The sequence below is a fragment of the Gouania willdenowi genome, chromosome 1, assembly GCF_900634775.1.
Source record: "Gouania willdenowi chromosome 1, fGouWil2.1, whole genome shotgun sequence".
In the NCBI taxonomy this organism is placed as follows: Eukaryota; Metazoa; Chordata; class Actinopteri; order Blenniiformes; family Gobiesocidae; genus Gouania; species Gouania willdenowi.
This window is the reverse complement of record NC_041044.1, coordinates 8,094,350-8,113,589: the sequence shown is the minus strand read 5'-3', so window position 1 is coordinate 8,113,589 and position 19,240 is coordinate 8,094,350. Positions and strand designations below refer to the sequence as shown.

The 19,240-nt window shown below is 37.7% G+C and overlaps 1 protein-coding gene across 1 annotated transcript; it reads right to left on the bottom strand.

Moving 5' to 3' along the window:
- Window positions 1–1,115: 1,115 nt before the first annotated feature.
- atpv0e2 (ATPase H+ transporting V0 subunit e2) lies at window positions 1,116–18,915 on the bottom strand. The gene is made up of 4 exons (XM_028455333.1): window positions 18,698–18,915; window positions 15,716–15,763; window positions 8,365–8,463; window positions 1,116–3,667 (listed from the first exon to the last, which is right to left on the bottom strand). Exons 1-3 carry the CDS (start codon window positions 18,880–18,882, stop codon window positions 8,370–8,372), a joined length of 327 nt encoding a protein of 108 aa, XP_028311134.1. The 5' UTR covers window positions 18,883–18,915; the 3' UTR covers window positions 1,116–3,667; window positions 8,365–8,369.
- Between the last annotated feature and the right edge of the window lie 325 nt (window positions 18,916–19,240).

The window sequence follows — 19,240 nt, the reverse complement described above, 5'->3', positions numbered from 1 at the left end:
AAATATTAAATTGCATCAATGAGCTTTTATTTTGGTACTTCTGTTGAATTTGCATATTAGCTAAATATTTAGTTTCACCCATGACATTTGGATCTAACATTTAAGATTTAGATTTAACATTTAGATTGACATTTTGCAATTAGATTTACATTTAGCATTTTGATTTAGATTTACGTTATTACATTATGGAGCAGGCAAAAAAAATTGTTCTAATAGTGTTATCATTGTATTACATCATAGAGTGAGTCTCTCTCTCTATATATATATATATATATATCAGGTCTTGTTATATGATAGCAGGCTCTTACAAGACTCTGTGTAACCCCAGCATTAGAAACAAACTGCTACCCAGATGTTCTCATTTTTAAATGTAAATTGGAAAAAGATGGAGCAGTTTATAACACATTATCAACAGAGGGCAACATTTAAAAAAAAATAAAATAATATATATATAGATAGATAGATCATAAAATCAAATGAAGTGTAAATTATGCTGCAGGAAATGTTTGCTTTTATTCTTAATGAACTGCTGTCATTATTTAAGTAAAAATTGCAACCGCAGAACCTCAAAGATTTAACCTAAAAAGAACATTTCTCATGACAAAAGAAATATTAAAATACTGTTTTGCACATGATTATTAATAGTAGTGCTTTGAAAATGCATGCAAATTCTCTTTCAAAATAAAGGCATCTTGCTTGCAGTATATATATTCTTCATTAATAGATGCATTGATGTATTTGTAGGAGTATAAGTATCTGCCTTGCCTTATCATATGCTGCACAACATCAGTGTAGAAGATCAGCTCAGTGGTTCTAAACTCTACAAACTCTTAAATCAGATGCTAATCAGTAAAATGTTTGGCCACAATCCTTCTGTGAGAGTCTGAAAAACCTTGGGAGATGTGATTGGATTGACATGAAGGTAAACACTTTCCTTTCTGTGTGAGTCTCAGTGAATGGAGATCTCCAACCAAGTGGCTTTGCACTCCTTTGTTTGCCCTGAAATGGGAGAGCACAGGTGCATTCTTTGTGTGTCTCAACGTGTTTCGTTTTCCACTGAAAGGAGCATTCCAGTGTTTGGTCACACACAGACGTGAAAAAGCACAGGTGGACTGTACGAGACCCGCCTCTTTATTGGCTTATTATTTCACACACAATGCAGCACATATGGAAGCATTAACCTGACAGTAATACATGGTCACATATACAGGATCTCATCTGCAGCCAAAGCAAGGTTTATTCAATTTCTGTTACCATGGTGACACTTAACACACTGAATTTAATTTGCACAGTGTTGCCAGGAACGTTTAGCAAATGAACAGAGGCCAGCTTATGAGGAAAAGGAAAAGAAAGCAACAAACTGGACATTTATAGGAATTGTTCACACTTGAGATGTTAGAATGGGATGTCAGTGATGGCAGTCTGACATAAAGTCAATAAAAACTCGTTTTTCATAATAAACCCCAAAGAAGTCATAGGTACAGATATATATGCTTACACCAAGTGTCAAACTGGGCCCCCAATTTTTGGTGGGAAAATGAACAATTTCAACATTAATTTCCAGAAGTTTGTACTTTAAATGATCATTAAATCATACATAAAGTATGTAAGGCACCGACAATATAGAATATCCTTTTGAATTTTCATTGAATTTGTTACCAAATTTTATTTAATTTCTTGAAATTCAGGAAAATGTATTTCTTTGAACAATATGAAATTTAAAATGACCCCAGTCATGTGAAAAAAGCATGGGGAAATTGTGATCCTCCAAGTTTTGTTGAGTTTCATTGAATTTGTATATTTTGATATCTGAGCTGATTTATTTACAACTGAATTATTTGCTAATTTGGACAATAATGTATTTTTTTTGTTTGTTGTTTTTTTTACTTTCTCTTGCGGGCCGAATTTGATGGTCTAAAGGGCTGGATTTAGCCCCTGGGCCTTGAGTTTGACACATGTGACTTACACAGTCTGAACTTCTGTTTAAAGAAAAGTATGAAAGTTACAATTCAAACTTAATCAAAGCATCTCAAATAAAATCCAGCAGAAAAACATGTTTTGACATTTGAATCACCTTCCAAATTTTTTTCCAGCCTTCCTAGATTTGATGCAGATTCAAGACGCTCGTTGCCACCACAACTGCAAAAAAGGGCGGAGGGAGGGAAAGATACAAAGCAATTTGGTCTTTCTAAAAAGTAGCTGTATTTTGATTTAGATTCTTTTTGGCTGAAGCAAAGTGGTTTTGGAGAAGAAGAAGAAGAAGAGGAGGTGGTAGGAGGGGGAGGGGAAGTAAAAGCGGGAAGGCCAGGTTGTGGTGGTGGCCAGCAGCTCAGGCTCCTCAAGCATCGACTCTATTATCAGATCTACATTTAAAAGACTTTCAAAATAAAAGGAGCAAAGATGAGAAAAAAAGGGCAACTTCTTTTGAATGAATAACAAAACACATCAATAAAATAATCACAAACAATTCAGTCAATTCAAATCAATTTTGAAAGGTGTTAAATAATGTTCAAACGTTGAGGGGAAGTTTACATTTTCTTTTCTCTTGACGTAGGAATGGATTTCAATCTTTATCAGACACGCTCAATAAAGAACTCCTGATGCTGAAAAGTGGTGCAGACTTTAAAGAAAAAGTACTCGTCAAGATGCCAACTTTTTAAAATAGTCATAAACTGTGGGGTTGAATGTAGTTTTTTCCCCCCAAATTGTTTGATTAAAAAATAACTGTAAAAAATCAGTAGTGAATAGACCCCCCAGCAGCTTCACTCCAATAAAACATACCCAGGCAGGTGAGATCAGCTGGATTACATCAAAGAACAACGAGTAAAGAGGGACTGACGAGGGTGATGGGATTGCCATGGCAACGAGGACCTCCACTGTGTTGGAGCATGAGGGGAATGTGGGAGGGAGACAAAAGTGGTTTAAAGTGGAAGGAAACGCTTCACTTTTCAGTTTCAGGAGCGCTCCAAACTCTCAGTAACAAACTCTTCACACACACACACATTACATCACAGATTTGAACAGTTATATAACCATAAGGCTGCGTTGACATCAGTGTCCACACGCAGAAATAAAATATTTAAAATGACCGTTCCCTGACGGCAGCAACACACAAAACATCCAAAAATGTAAACGCACACAAAGTAACTAAACCATTGCACACATTAACGATGGGAGATTCACATCTACTCCAAACACATCATGTTGTGGTATATACACACTGAAGACTAAAAGTCACAATTTCAAACCGTCAATTACATTTACCTCAATACATACAATATTGTTCTTGTTTTACTTTTCAAAAGAAAATCCATCGTGAGGTTTAGTTTTATATACCTATAAGTGAAGAGAGAACCCAAAGTCTGTAGTGGCTAATGTTAGCTTTTCCTGTTTCTCCCTCTCCTGTGTTTTAACACTGAGATGAGGATCACGTGGAATTACAAATACTAAGAAGTTCAGCTAACATAAAAGCTACGTTTGCACATACAAAGGATGGAATGATAATGTGTGTAATGAGTACTGTAAATGCATTTCTTTTTAAAAACATTTTACAGTGAATAAAATTAAATAAATAACCATATTATATCATGTTTGGATATTCAAGTGTGCATGTGTATGTGGATGGTTGAAGTCCAGCAAACAGCGGCAGAAATGACGATCATTGCTCCTGGAAAAAAGAGAGAAAACAAAAGATTTTAAATCCCAGGTTTAGGTTTGTTCAAGATTAGTGTTTCTCAAATGCCGGTATGTGTGCCCCTAGGGGTACGCAATGGCACTACAGGGGGTACTTGAGAGAGGAAAATAAACAAATAAGAGCAATAAAATAAGGGCTTTATAATGTTTATTTTTAGTTAAAAATTATAGTCATACTAAATATCACCAGCAATTCACAAAACAAAACAACAACAAAGATACACTAAATGAGAGAAAAATACACAAGATCACAACAAAATTCACAAAAATAACAGATATACATACAAAACAACGTAAGATACAACAAAACAGACTTCCAGTCTAGCATTTGAAGGGATGGCAGCACAGAGAAACGGGCTCCCGACTGTAAGAACTAATTTACACCCAAAAATTGGAATATATCCTAAGACAAAGACACCCTATTGTAGACCTTACGGGCAAACGAAAATCCTAAAAATTGGGAAGAAAACACCTGCGGAGAGAAAACAAGACAAAGAAGAAAACGATAGTCAACAAGCTAGCAGCAACGTGGAGGAGGTTGCCATGTCGGACCCGGAGCTGCACCGCAACGTTAACCTGGGTGTGATCCTGAAAGAGCTTTGTGAATTTAGAAAAGACTCCAGTGAGCAACTAAGCGGCACACGAGAGGAAATAAAATGGATCAACGAACGAATGGAAGAAGCAGAAGAGCGGATAAACATGGCCGAGACCCAGAGATCCAGTCCTCGGAAGAAGTCCTGTCAAAGCTGGTGAAGCTCAAGGTGTAAACACACGCTAAAATTATGGACTTGGAGGGCCGCCTACGATGTGAAAACATCAAAATACACAGAGTGAAAAAAGGTGCTGGACTCGGTGGTGGATTTCGTGGAGGACCTCCTAATTAAAGGTTTTGAGCTTCCCCCGTCTACACAACTGAACAATGAGAGGCGCACTGAGCACTGGGCCAGAAACCCCCGGCCAGAGCCGCACCTAGATCCATAGTGGTGAGGTTCTCCAGCTTCAGGATGAAGATAGACGTGATTAAAAAAGCATGGCAGAAAAAGGATTTGATCTAGACGGGAAAAGGACACATCTGGACCACGACTACACGCTGAATGTGTTACAGAAACAGAGGGAGTATGCTGAAGTCAAAACCGCTCTGAAGGAAATACAGTAAATATACGGTTTCAAACTCCGTTCCCCGCATGACTGAGAGTATTCCGAGGGGATTGCACCGTGATCTAAAACTCGATAGCGGAGACAACGGCGGACCTGGCGGCAAGGTGGATCCCGTTGACAGTGTTAGGAAACCCAGCGTCCCTCCTGGGTCAGATTCACCAGTTCACCTGGCGATCCAGTGGAAAACCAGGAAACCAGAAGAAGAATGCTGGACAAAGTAACAAAGAAAGGCTCCAGGCGTTCCAGCGACCAGAGACTGATAAGTAGTTCATATTCACTCAGACAGTTATATAGTTATATTACACTCTGTCTAAATAATGTACACATATTATAATATGTACAGTGTAGGATAGATGTTTTCTTTTCCTTATAAGTAGTAAAATATATTTAGAGATGATGTTATTGGCATAAGATGATTAAACTTTAGGTGGACAATATGGACCTGAACATCAGCTTACAAGCTGAAGAGGGCGCTCTCTCACTGACACGTGGAGAAGCCTTTCCTTCTAAACTCTCAATCCAACAGAGACACAAGGCCACAGAAGAGGCTTTATTCTTGGAAGTCAAAGTTGTTTATGTTTATTTTTTAGTATATAGTTGTCTATTTTTGTTAAATGTTTCCGCCACCGTTGATTGTGGCACCAGGAGTGTAGAACAAAGGTTATTTGTTTATTTAAAGGTGTGCATACAACATCTAGTAACTTACAATGCAAAGTCTTAATTCATGTAAAATAATGACCTACAATGTAAGTTGTCTGGGAAATCCAATTAAAAGAAGCAAAGTGTTGGCAAAACTGAAAAAAAAGAAAAAGAAACAACCAAACAACACCGAAAACACAAACGCTGGGAGAGAATAATATAAATAATACCAACACACAAAAATGACAACAAAAACACACAAAATAAAAGAAAAATATACTGAATAATAAAAAGAACAGACAAAAAACACAAAATGACACCAAAAACACATCTTGATTAGAACATAAAATTAAAAGTATTGGTCCCACATCAGGAGGGAGATGACTGGAAATGATAAAAAATGATAGAAATAATTCTAATCAGGAAGCACGAAATACTGTTTCATTCCACTTATTTACAAAATGAGATTCTTTAAAATGTGTATCACTCATTCATTCCATCATTATGCTCAATAGTGGTTTTATCACAAAATTCTGAGCAAAATGTGGCAGTCGGAGAAGGGGGGGGGGACTTGCATTCAAAAGTTAGAGAACGGGGGTACTTGAGCCAAAAAAGTTAGAGAACCGCTGGCTGATCTAGAGGAGAAAGACACTGGGGATCCAGAAATCAGCAGAGTTGTGATTGAATACCAATGATTTGCTGTCATGGCTTTACACAAGATTCTGTTTAAATACGGAAAAGCTAACGAGATGAAATCATTAGGATTCACAGTAAAGGTCTGCTTTGGATTAAATCAGAATTCATTACAACTAATTTAATTTTCCTCTGTGGACATTGGCGAACATCCCAGCCTATACACAGACATGACTTCAGCTGGAGGACATGTTTTTAGTGTGTGACCAACTGTTGTGGGCTGTCGGTGCAACTCACAGTAATTTGATTTAAATGAAGAAAGCATGTTAGCAAAGTTAGCTGCATTCCGTCATGCAGTCTTTAGATTATCTGAGCCAATTAGAGAGTGGCAGGGGCGGGTCCTCTCTGTGTCAGCACAAGTTCAACATGATTTAGGTTTGTTATTCTGCACAAAAATCTGGTAAATTTAAAATTAATAAAAAATTGAAGGAAGAATTCTGCTACAATACAAAGAACATCAACCACAAATCTCTCAAAATAAATCACATTTGCTATCAATTATTTATATTTATCATTTAATTTATCAAAGCAAAAATAGCCACAAATTAAATGAACCTTTAGACAAACATATTTTGTTTTTTGAAGAAGTTTATTTTCCAACTGAAACGTATTAAGTAGTTTTGTAACACTTTACATCCTTTTCTGAGATCAAATATAGAACTAATTTATTACTTGCTATTTAAATGTTTAAAGTCCCTTTTTCACCATTTTGGACATCAGGTGTTTTATTAAAACATATGATGGTTCGATGGTTAGTCAGTTTTTGACTTCCAGCATTTCTTTGTCTGAAATCCAAGCACTATGTCACATGACATCAGAGGTGAAGCTTCAGCCCATGCAGTAGTTTACATTCACACATTAGGGATGTTTACAGGGATGTATGCAGTTTATTTGATGAACTAGTGGTGTAAAAATGAAATGATCACCATATTTGATAGAGGTCGACCGATATGGGATTTTCAATGGCCGATGTCGATTTTTTATTTTTTTTTTAAATTCAGCCGATGGCCGATATCTAAAGCCAATATTTGAGACTGATATACTTTTTTTTTTAATGTGTTCAATGTGTTTTTTTTAAAAACACATTGATTATGAAAGACAATTGAAACACTCATATAATGTAAATATATATATTAAAAATATAATATTTTAAATTAAATACACCAATAGACATTTATTGAACTTTAAATATACCTGTACACAACCTACTGTAGGAAAAACAAAAACTTGTTTTAGGTATAAACACTCCACCACCATTATACCTAAGCTTCACTCGTCACCATATGCACAACTACATCACCACATTTCACTCTCACTTTAAAATAATCAACTCTTCTCCACCTTTTCCATTCCCTACCTTTAGTCTCTCCTCCCTGTTCCCTTCCCCCTCACTTAGGTGTAACACTGCCCTCTCTTTTTATATCCTCCCTATAATAAAGTGTTCCTTAGGAAGGGCCGATATCGGTCGACCTCTAATATTTGATAAAACTCGTTTGCCATAAATTATGATAGAGTTGTACCTGAAGAACGGTAAATCACAATGTAAAGTAAAGGACTGTGGGATCAATGGCGGGACGGAGTGAAATGAAGCAGTAATTTAAGGACTATGAGAGGACACAGGAAAAAAACGCAAACAGACTGTGAACGATGGGACGACAAGAGGCGGGGCCACAGGGCAGATTGGTGCTGATGGTAATATTAATAATTGATAATGATAATAATTTTACCACTTCAGTTCCTAGTTCAGACCACGGAAAAGCAGAGCCACTGAATATGTAATAAATAGTTATAAAAGCCATTTGCAGCAGGTGCAAAATGAGACCAGGTGCACAGACAAAACTAAAGTGAGCCTTCCTCTTTGTTATTTCACCCCTTTAACATTAAATAGTCGTCCAATAGTGTGATGCAATGATTTCCACTGATTTGCTGCTAATGAATCACGTGTTTAATCTCATGCAGAGGCACATGTGGAACATTTCATTATCTGTGGATGTATTTGAAAAACACGTTTAATTTTAGCAAAAAAAAAAGCAGCAACTCTTTTTCTGAGGTTTGATAAAGTGTAATCTGCTTCAGCTAGTGAAGAGTCGGAGAGGATGATTATATCACAGCTTTTAATGTCAGGACTTTTAGGATTCTGTGTAACTCACATTGCTAAAATAATGACAGTGACAAACTCACCCAGTTTACTCCCAGAAGTACCGGAGATACCATATAGTTTCATTCTTCAACTGAGGGCCAAACAGCGGGTTGGTCTGGGCCAGGATGGCGACCAACCAACTGGGAACAAAGAGAGAAGAAAGGGACAAAACATTGGCAAAGCCTGAAGGCTGAAAACAAATCAAACATGCAGGACTCGCCAAATGCAGCTGAATTACCATGTGACGTCCATTTAAACCAATAGCTCATAAATATGAAATTGTGTGGTCAGTGAAGTTTTCTCCAACAACCCAGGAAACTTTGGTAATCTCTGCATGGCTGACCTTAATAAATAAAACTGACAAAGCCATTTATACACAATCCACATACAACAAGCGTTTAACACAACAACCCCATAAATAACATTAACCCAATAAATATAAAACAACATCTAAGTCAGGGCTTCATTATCTCTGTGCTCCACTTAATAATGATTAAATATTTACAGGATTTAGCTGCATCCAATAGGATTTTTACATTTTGCAATCCTTGGTTGATATTATTGATTAAGGGGACAATACAACTTTAAATGAAAACTTTATGATTACTATACTTTTATTAAGCAGTAAAAGCACATCTTCAAACAGCGAGAGCACACTCTAGTGGTTAAATCATTATACTGAATGCAACTTTCACCATCCAATGTTGCTTTTCATTTTCTAAACGTCTCACTCAAAGCTGCTGGAGACGATAACTTTTCCTCAGGGAATCAGGAGTGAGCGGTTGCTGCACATCGCAATGCACCCTCAATCCATTTAGTGCGTTTCCCTCTAATGAATTTGTACAGTAGGCGGAGCTCACAAGGGGAGAAAAACAATGGGAGGAGGAAATGCAAATAAATTAATGCAGGGAAAGCAATGCAATTCATCAAAGCTAGACTTCATTGCTGCTGCTGCTGTTTTTTTGTATAAATTTAGCATGGCCCACAACCAGGTGGTAACTGTCAAAGTGTTTTGCGCAGTGATATTTTTGAGGAGACGAGGCAGGGGAGAGGAAAAACAACCGAGGGACGGCATTGAGATGAATTAATTCACAATTTTAAGAACATGTTAAAACCTTTCCTGTTTCATCTCCCCACCGTTGCTGGGGGACACAGTGGAAATCCGCACTCTCCATGGCCGGAGGCTGCTTCACCTCCGGGGATCACTGTCGTACTCCTCACGCTTGTTAAAGATGGTACCACGAAGGAAGAACAAGCCATTTTGTTGTTGTAGAGCTGCACTTAATTATCTGGCTGCACTATAAACATAAGCTCGCTACCTGTCCCAGTTGCCGTGTCGGATTCTACCCATAGGCACGAGCACATTCTCTCCTCCGCGGCTCACTCTCACACACGCATCAGCCATGCACGTGCAGCCACTCCATCACTCACATTTCCCCACTGCGGGATGAATAAAGAATCTATTCATGTCTTTGCTGTATTTCATCCATGTTCAACGTAACACGTACAAAACGCTCCTTTAAATAGGGTGGTCTCCATCACTTCTGCACGTGCACTAATCATTGCGGCAATCTTAGTGAATTTCTCGCAGCAGGTGAGGAAACTGTGACCAAAGGATTTAGGGAAGCAACTGGTTTACCACTCTTTATTTCAGATATTAGTAATTCAGCCCCATAGAGTAGGCCTCAGAAATCAAGAGATTTGCTCAAAAAAATGTAAAAACTTGCCAATCGAACATCTGTTGTGATCTTCACTATAAATGTTCCCTTATTGACATTGTCAGAAATATTTTGCACATTGCATTGTAGAATGTGGAGTTCTGTAGATGGATGCATAAAAGTGTTTTTACTTTATTTTACAGGGATTTCTTGTGTTTTCCCCTAAAATCTCTCTCAAAATGACTTCTTAACAAGCTTCTGGTGTTTTCATGGACTGAAGGTTGTGGCAAAACAAAGAAGCAAGTTTATTTTGGGCTTTACAAGGAAAAATATCATGGGGAATATCGAAGACAAAAAAAGGTACCGTGTCAAGCCAATCACTGTCCTCCTTGTCTCCACATCCCAGCCTAGAAAAGGTTGCTTTCTCTAATCCTTAATATTCTTTGTCTATGGAGTTAAAACCATGACGAAATCACTTCAGCTAACAATTATTTTAATAGTCGAGTATTCTATCGATTATTGTGGCGATTAATCGAATCGGATACATTTTTTTTTTTTTACATTTTATTAAATTACTTTAACTTAATTTAATAGTAATAAAAATAATAGAAGTCATTTAAATAACCAACCAACAACCAATTCAATTCCTCTTAAGATAAAGATTTTTATTGGCAGACTTAACATAACTGCACTGGTAGCTGCTTCTATAACAAAAAAAAAAAAAAAAGAATTTTGGATTGGATTGAAAGTGGAGATCATCTTCCTGAGTCCATCATCCTCCACTATGGACAGTGGGCACATGTCTGTGATAATCATGTTCAGAATGCTGTCTGTGAACTCAGCAGCTTGCGGAGTTGATCATGATGGAGCCCTCTGTACAAAGCTGTCCAAAGTACCAATCTGAGATTTACTGGAAAAAAAAAGAAATAGTAGAGTATAATCATTTGTTATTTATTCATTTATTACTAGGCCTAAATTAATGGCTAATGTACATAATATGGTGTGATCTACAACTGATGACCCTACTCTCTGCAATACAATTAAAAATGAATAAACACAATATATTGTCGTTAATATAATATACCTTAACAAATAAATAACAGACAATGACCAGATCTGACAACATCTGGTGTGTGTGTGAGAGAGAAAAAACGAGTGTGTGCGTGCATGTGTGTGCACAATCATAATAATGTGAATTAAGTGTAAAGTAACTGTAGCATTTTATTTTCTGTCTAATTTTCTAAACAAAACTTCACTAATACTGTTTTTCCCATAATGCCTTGCCATGTGGCCACTACAACTATTTCCCCTGTTAATCAGTCATTATTCAGCTACGTGTATGTTCTTTACATGCCGTAATCTACACTAGCAATGACTGATCTAAATCAAAAACTTTTGTGAACGTGTCAGAAACATTAGACCAACCTGTTGGGTCCGCTCAGCAGGCTCGATGCATACAGCGGATGCGGTAGAATTGAAGAATGCTGTTATGGAAAGCTAATTCTGTCTAGCAGTACACGCAATGTACTGTCCCACACTTTCGACAGTTTAAGTCATTTTCTTTGCTTTCCCTGTCGCTCGCCTCCAACAGTCTCCATCTCCATTTTGCATTCCCCGCTGTGCGTGGACGTGACATCATCAAAAAAGGAAGCGGCTTAAACAAAGCTTAGAGTCAGAGAAATTTGCCTAGACGCATTTTAGTAATCGAATTACTGGAATAACTCGAGGAATCGTTTCAGCCCTTCACACAAAACATGTTTTACTCATGCCCAGCGATTCATAAACAAGCTCAGTTTGGTTTGCAAATACAAAACAATATTCAAAAACTAATGATTATTGTTTGGAAAATAAGAAAAGTATCTATCAAACAAACACTACATGTTTTACACATTCAAAGAAACAATTGTTCAATTATCAATTACAACAAAAATCCTTTAAGCACAAAAAAATTATTTATTCTAGAACAACATCAATAACAACAACAAAAAAGCGACATTACTTTCTGTACTAATTTTCCACCTTGCAGACCCACACACAAATGGTGAGTGGGAGTAACAAAACATCTAAAAATAGGTTCTCACCTTGTGAGTTGGGACTCAGAAGGGGGTCGAGGCATTTGTAAAGTAAAATAAACAAATAAAATGTGTAAAACATGCTTTATTTGATTAATTGGTATGTTTCTTATTTGCAAAAACAAATCCGTGCGGCAAGAGCGTTGGCTGCGGCATGCACGCTCCCGATTTTTTGTGACATTCGTCATTTGCTTGAGTAGAAAACACTGAACTCTAGTGAATGTTTCGTGTGACGCGCAGGCGCGAAAGCCAATTTGTCTTAGTTGACAATGACGTCAGGCTGTCGACACGGACACCGGCCTTTTCACCCATTTCAGCATGGAGGTGGTGTGTGACCATCTGGAGCACTACACCACCGGGAGCAGACCAGGAAGGATTTGGCGCAGCTCCTGAAGAAAACCGTGAAATTCCCCGAGTTGGAAGTGTCGCTGGTTAACCTGGTGAATCCACGAACGCCGACATCGAGCGTTTTGAAGGCACTTCTGCTTCCACAGAAGGTAAAGAACATCGTTTTTACTGGGGTCCTCCATACATCTCGAAAATTTGTGACGTGTCCAGTGTGAACGCAGCATAAGTAGGATTCCATCAAAAAAAAAAAGGTATTCTTTTTGTAACATTGTAAACAGATGTCTGATTGTATGGCAGGGCTCGAAACTGCAACCAAAATGGTTGCATATGCAAGTATTTTTTCAGTGTGTGCGAGTGAAAATTTTATTCAGTCGCATCCGTGCGAGTGCGTATGGATGACCTTATTTTGGACGAAGCGGCTGAGCGCTTCGTCAGGTTCCACAGAGTGCACTTCTCTCTCTCTCTCTAGCTCCGCGGCTGCGGGTAATGCAACGGTGAATATGCCGAGTATAAACACCAATGTGCTCCTTTGGAATACGCGCGGTCTGCGAACGGAGCCAGGCATAAGGAGTCCTTCACTGAGAGCGCGCTCACATTGAGGGCAGCAGTAAAAAGGAAAAACGTGCTGAGCTCAGTGATAGAACGTACACGCTCATCAGAATCAGCATGGAGGGACCAGACCTGATGGACTATGATGCCAGGCCAGATGTTCAGCTGTGGTACTCCCAGGGCAGGGGTCTGCAACCTGCGGCTCTTGGGCTTAATGTGGCCCTTTGACTCTAATGCGATGGCTCCCTATAGCTTAAAAAAAACTATTGAAATAAATGTTTTTTTTTTTTTTTTTCAGACGCTATTAATGATTAATGGCAAATAAAATCAAGATATAACAATTCGTTAACCTAAAATAAATCATGTTGTGCAATGACCACCTTCCCACTTCACCTTCTACAACATCTACAGACCATCAACTTTCCTACACCTGTGGCTAACCTTAAGTTTTAAATCCCTGGTAAGATAATTAAACCAACAAAAACACTATTCTGGAAAAAAATAGAGATTTTAATTGTGTGGGAACACCAATGTGCTGGTTAAATATGCATGCTTTATGTATGGCAAGAAATGAGCAACTATCATGTGTTGACCACAAGATCATGTGTTATCAAATTCAAGTTACTTTTTGTAGACTTTCAAATACATTAACTAAAAAAATTTCTTTATATAACATTGTGTTCATGTAAACTGAGATGTGTAAGAATTTTAAGATGCAAGATACTGTTATTTCTAGATGTCAAATGATTTTATTTTATTTTAAACTGTTTTTATTTGCCATTTACATGATCAATATAAATCAAATTAAATTAAATCAAACATTATTCTATATTATTTTAACTGTATACAATTTAATACACTGTATTGTCTTCATTGAAAAGGTATTTTTTTCAGCTCCAGGAGGACTTTAATTCAGGTGAGATGAGGTTAAATGGTTCCTTGTAGAGTAAAGGTTACAGACCTCTGACCAGGGGAAGAGGGTTAGGAGACCCCACTAGAGTTGGACCCTCTGAATTTAATTCCATGGGGTGAAGCAATGCAGATGTTAAGTTGGTTATGCTACTGTTAACTTAACTCAAGTACAGCCTTTCTGCAAAACATAAAAAACAGAATACATGAAACCTGTTGTTATGCTTTGCTATTATTTAAAGAAAATTTAAAAAATGTTACGTCTTCTTTCAAAATTGTATAAAAGATATGACCTGTTATTTCAGCCACTGCTTGTTGACACTAAAACTTTAAAACAACAAATCTTGAGTCATTGTCAATCTTTACTTCATACAAAACTACGGTACGCCAGTTAAAGGAGACATATCATGCATTTAAGTCCTTCCTTTTTTTACATATAAATCATACAGTTGTGGTCTATATAAAGCGGAACTGCAATGCTTGGGTCTGAATTCCTCATTATTATAGCTCCACAGGCCCCTTTTCTACCCTTTTTCTAATGTGCTTCTGAGAGCAACTCGTTTTGGTGCGGTCTCTTTAAATGCAAATGAGACACTTCATACTCCGCCCCCTCTCCAGGTTCAACTCCACCCTGTTCGGCCATTTTTGTAGTTTGATAGAAGAGATACGACTATTTAGCGGCGCATAAAATGCTTATTCACACGTTATTTATAAAATGTCAACAACGGAAGACTTGTTCATCCAGCCTTACATGTTCGAGCCAGAGTCTGACCCGGCGGAGCGAGATGAAAATGAAGATGATGAACCTGCAGAACCCTAACAAGTGAGCTAACACAAGCACTGAGCTAACGCTAGCGCCAAGCTAACGTCATGAAATTCATTTTAATAGTCTTTTCGGAGACAAAAATGGCAAAATGAAATGACTAATGAAAACTTTAGACTTAAATTAAATCACGTAGGCCATATCATCAAGGATCTAAAATGAGCACACAGCGCTAACATATGAAGTCTGAACGGTGCAACTGCTAATGCTAACAAAACAATGACAGGGACGTTTTATCACACTTTTTAGCGTTATTTACAGCTTATTGAAGTGCTCTGTTTGTCGTCTCCAAAGATTGAAGGAATTGAACCCTCAATCAGACGAAGTCTTTCGGCAAATCTTTCTTTATACTGGCAGAGGTTGCAGAAGCAGTCATCCTTGAAGTGCTTCACGCACACAAAAATGACCTTACCCACAGATGTGGGTACATTTCCGTGAAAAATAAAACTCAACCAGGCACTTCGAAAAGGTTCTGATGCTGGGAGAAGGTGTAATGAAGCGTGTGGGTTACTACATCCAACAACCGAACATTTTGACTTATCCTCTCGTAACTTTGGCATCCTGGAGCTTGGACTACAAAATAAAAGCGAGAAATAAAAATGGCGGATTGCTCGAAGCACCTGAAGCGACTAATTGAACTTTTCTGTACTTCTAAACACTCTAAATTTACAACAAAATGCATTTAAGGGCTAAAAAAAGTGGATTTAGCATATGTCCCCTTTAAGTCAACTATTCATCAGCATGCGTGTCAATGCTGTACACTCCCCCACCACTGCTCAAAAAAAAAAAAAATAATAAATAAAAAAAATAAATGAAAAAAGGGTGCGACCAACTGAGAAAGTTAGTCGCACCAGTGCCACCACTGGAAAAGTTAGTGCAGAGCCCTGTATGGCCCTCTGATTTAATGTCCACATTTTTTACAGGATAAACACATAAATATAGCTCATGTTTAAAATGTAAGTACAGTGAAACAAAAAAAGTTGGACAGACAGCTGATTCCCATCAAACAAGGAGGAGGATAGTTAGTACTTACAACAGGTAGCAGCAGACTGCAGTGAGGATGAGACTAGTAACAATCACACTGCAAAAGAACAGAGCAGTCAGTCACACAACAATCCTGGATTACTAATAAACAGTCCTTTGTGTAAATCTTACAGCTCTAAATGATTATGTGGGGAAGTTCACGACTGTAGTGTGCATCAGTGCATAAAGCAAAGGAAGAAGAACCTCATAAACTGATGTAGGGTGTACGTTTTAGGGCCTTCTCAGGTCTCAGTGAGCTATCAGGAAAGCCTCTGTCATTTGTCAGACCAAACGGACTCATGACTCAGCAAAACCTCTGTCAGATGAAAAGGCCTAACTTGTCAAACCAAGCGCCATCAAATGACATGGCCTCAGGCTCCAAAATAAAAGTAATCAGACTCAACAGCCTCAAAAACACAACATTTTATTTTGAAGGAACCAAAAGTACACATGACGAAGTCAGTTGAAAAGCCGTTCTTTCCTCTTATTTTTTAAAAGTTAAAATATATGAACATATTGTTTGATTAACAAATACATAGTTAAATGAGACATTGATATATATTAACCTTAAAAAATAAATACAAAATAACAGCTTTCAACTTACTTACTTACATCCGAAGCGGCACATATTGATGACGTCATGTGTATTTTCAGGTTCTTCAAAAAAACACAGTCTTGTCGTGTTGAACGGCCTGAGGCCACTGAGTCTGATGACTTTTATTTTGAGGCCTGAGGCTGTGTCATTTGACAGCAATTGGTTTGACAAGTGAGGCTGTTTGATTTGACGGAGGTTTTGCTGATACCTCACTCTGAGAACTGAGGATGTCCTACACTGTACACCGTACAAATATGGATTAAGAACGGGATGTCGCTCAAGTTCCTATCTGTTAAAAAATCTTATTAAAGATGATTTAGTCATAGTAGGAGTGAGAGTGTGTCAAAGGTTTTGTGATTGCGTTTGAAGTTTTTGTAACTATTCTGATGAGTGGTTGGATTTGTACATGTGTAGCTAACCCTGTTCCCGAGCGTTCTGTCGATTGTAGAGAAGTAACGATTCACTCACCTCCCGATACGATTCAATTCACGATACTGGATTCACGATAAGATTCTCACGATTTATTTTACAAAATGAGACGGTAGACAAATGATTTTTATTTTTATCAGAAAAAAAACTACAAAATACTGTACTATTTTCCTTTATCTTTCATTGTCAAAAGAATCCCTTGATGAACTATTCAAAACATTACAATTTAACTAAAAATAAATCATGAATGAAATAAATAAAGGAATAATACAAATGAAGAAGAAGCCTATTCATTTATATTATGGCTCTACAGTAAACAATGCAAAACTGCATAATAGTTCCTTTTCTTTTTAAAAGTGCAACTGAAAATGTATTTTGTGCCTTAACAATTGGACTTAATAAAAAATAGTCAGCGTACTGCATTTACATCAGATATTTGTTTCAACCAGCAGAGGGCGCTGGTAAACCAGTGGTCGGTCGACATGCAGCTATTCTAGCAGTGAAGAAGAGATGCTCTGCTAGCAGACAGAGCTAATAGAAAAACGTGACTTTTACAGATATTCAAGTAATATTACAGATATTCCTTTGGCTCTAAAAGGGTAAGGAATCATTTATGAACATGTTTAAGAGTAGTAGGCGATTCCACCCGCCGCCTACGCTTCTGAACAGATAAATTATCCAACGTCACTCTCTAGGTTGCCAGTTTGTAATTACAAACAAATGCATGGCTGGATAGATTACTGGAAATGCACCCTACAGTTTTGATCCACGCAATGCACAGCAGTACCAGTAACATGCAAGTGGGGTTGTCAGGTTAGGGGCCCTCTAGTGGCCAGTGGGCCATAAGCAGCCGCTTAGTCTGCGTAGAGGATGGGCCGGTCATGCATGACGCCGACGCTCACGTCACATTTGAGTGACGTAGTTCAAACAAGAGAAAGATAAATATATCTCGCCCTCTGCTGTTTAAAAAAGTACTGCGATTCAGTTTTCAGAGTATCGATATGAACCGTGACACCTATGAATCGATTAATAACTGCCTTACAATTAATCTTTACATCCCTAGTTGATTGTGAATATTTTTGATTTTATCCTAATAGTTCACCCTATAAACAGCTTTACCTTGCCATTGTTGGTGTCTTTTTTAACACAACTTCATGTGAGTGATTGTAGTGTATACTGTATAGCACTGCTTCTCAAACTTTTTTAGCTCAAGTGTTCTCTCACTCCTGAATCCAAGTACCTCCTTTGTCCGACTACAACACTTCACTCATAATACTATGAAAAAACAATTAAATACGAAAATGATGGAATGAATGAGTGATAACACATTTGAAATAATCTCATTTAGTAAATAACTGGAATTAAACCATATTTAGTGCTTCCTGTATGGATTCATTTCTAGTTTTTATCATTTCCGGTCATCTTTCGTCTGTATTTTCAGTTTATTTTCTAATCAAAATCATTTTCATCATCGTATTTATTCAATTACAATGTGGATACAATTCAGAGTAGTTTCAATAATTTGGAGATGTGTAAGAACAATATTTGTATTTTATTTAGACCGTGCTGATGAATGAACGTAAACAGAATATTTGATTTGACTTGAAAAAATGTAATATTATTTAATATTTAAAATTACATTTAGCATAACAGGACTTTACATTGAAACTTTTTTCTGCAGCATTTCATTACGTTCATACTGGTTAACTCAATAATGTACACCTGCTCTGTCATTATCAACACTGTCTGTGTGTGTGTGTGTGTGTGTGTGTGTGTGTGTGTGTGTGTGTGTGTGTGTGTGTGTGTCTCTCTCGCAGGCCCAGCATCACCAGATGTCGTTCTAGAACATGCTAATGCTAATGCTAACCAAGTGAGCCCAGCTAAATAACACTGAATCTGCTCAGGAGTAAATTAACATGTATCTAACACACAGCCTTTAGCGCTCCATCATGTCGTTCTTCCACATACCCTCGGTTGGGTCCTTTGGGGACTAGAAACGGAGCCACGACCCCTACCAGCCCCCATAGCGTAGTGAAGCAGATCATTGGCAGTGCGAGGGAGTGAGACACCATGGTGATAGTCCGCAGAGAGCCGCAAAAAAGGAAGAGATCCTCTTGAAATCGTCTAGTTATCCTCTGAAAAACAAAGCGCATCAATGGCTGCTGAACCGACAGAAGCTTCCGTTATGTTCCCGCCCAAAAATACACGCGCGGCGTTGGATTGGTGGAGGTGTCCAAAGTAGCAGAAGCTGATTGGTCTAACCAGCCGCCTCTCAGTATTAGAATAGGTGGGATTGGATGTGACTGGAGATTAAAGGCAATTTTCAAAAGCATAATTAATTATATATCAATTGTATAGAGCAGTGTTTTTCAACCTTTTTTGAGCCAAGGCACATTTTTTTCATTGAAAAAATCACGAGGCACACCACCAGCCAAACATGTTAAAAAATGATACTCTGTAGCCTATATTAACAATATAGCCATTCTCATCAAAGTGTCTTGAATAGGAATC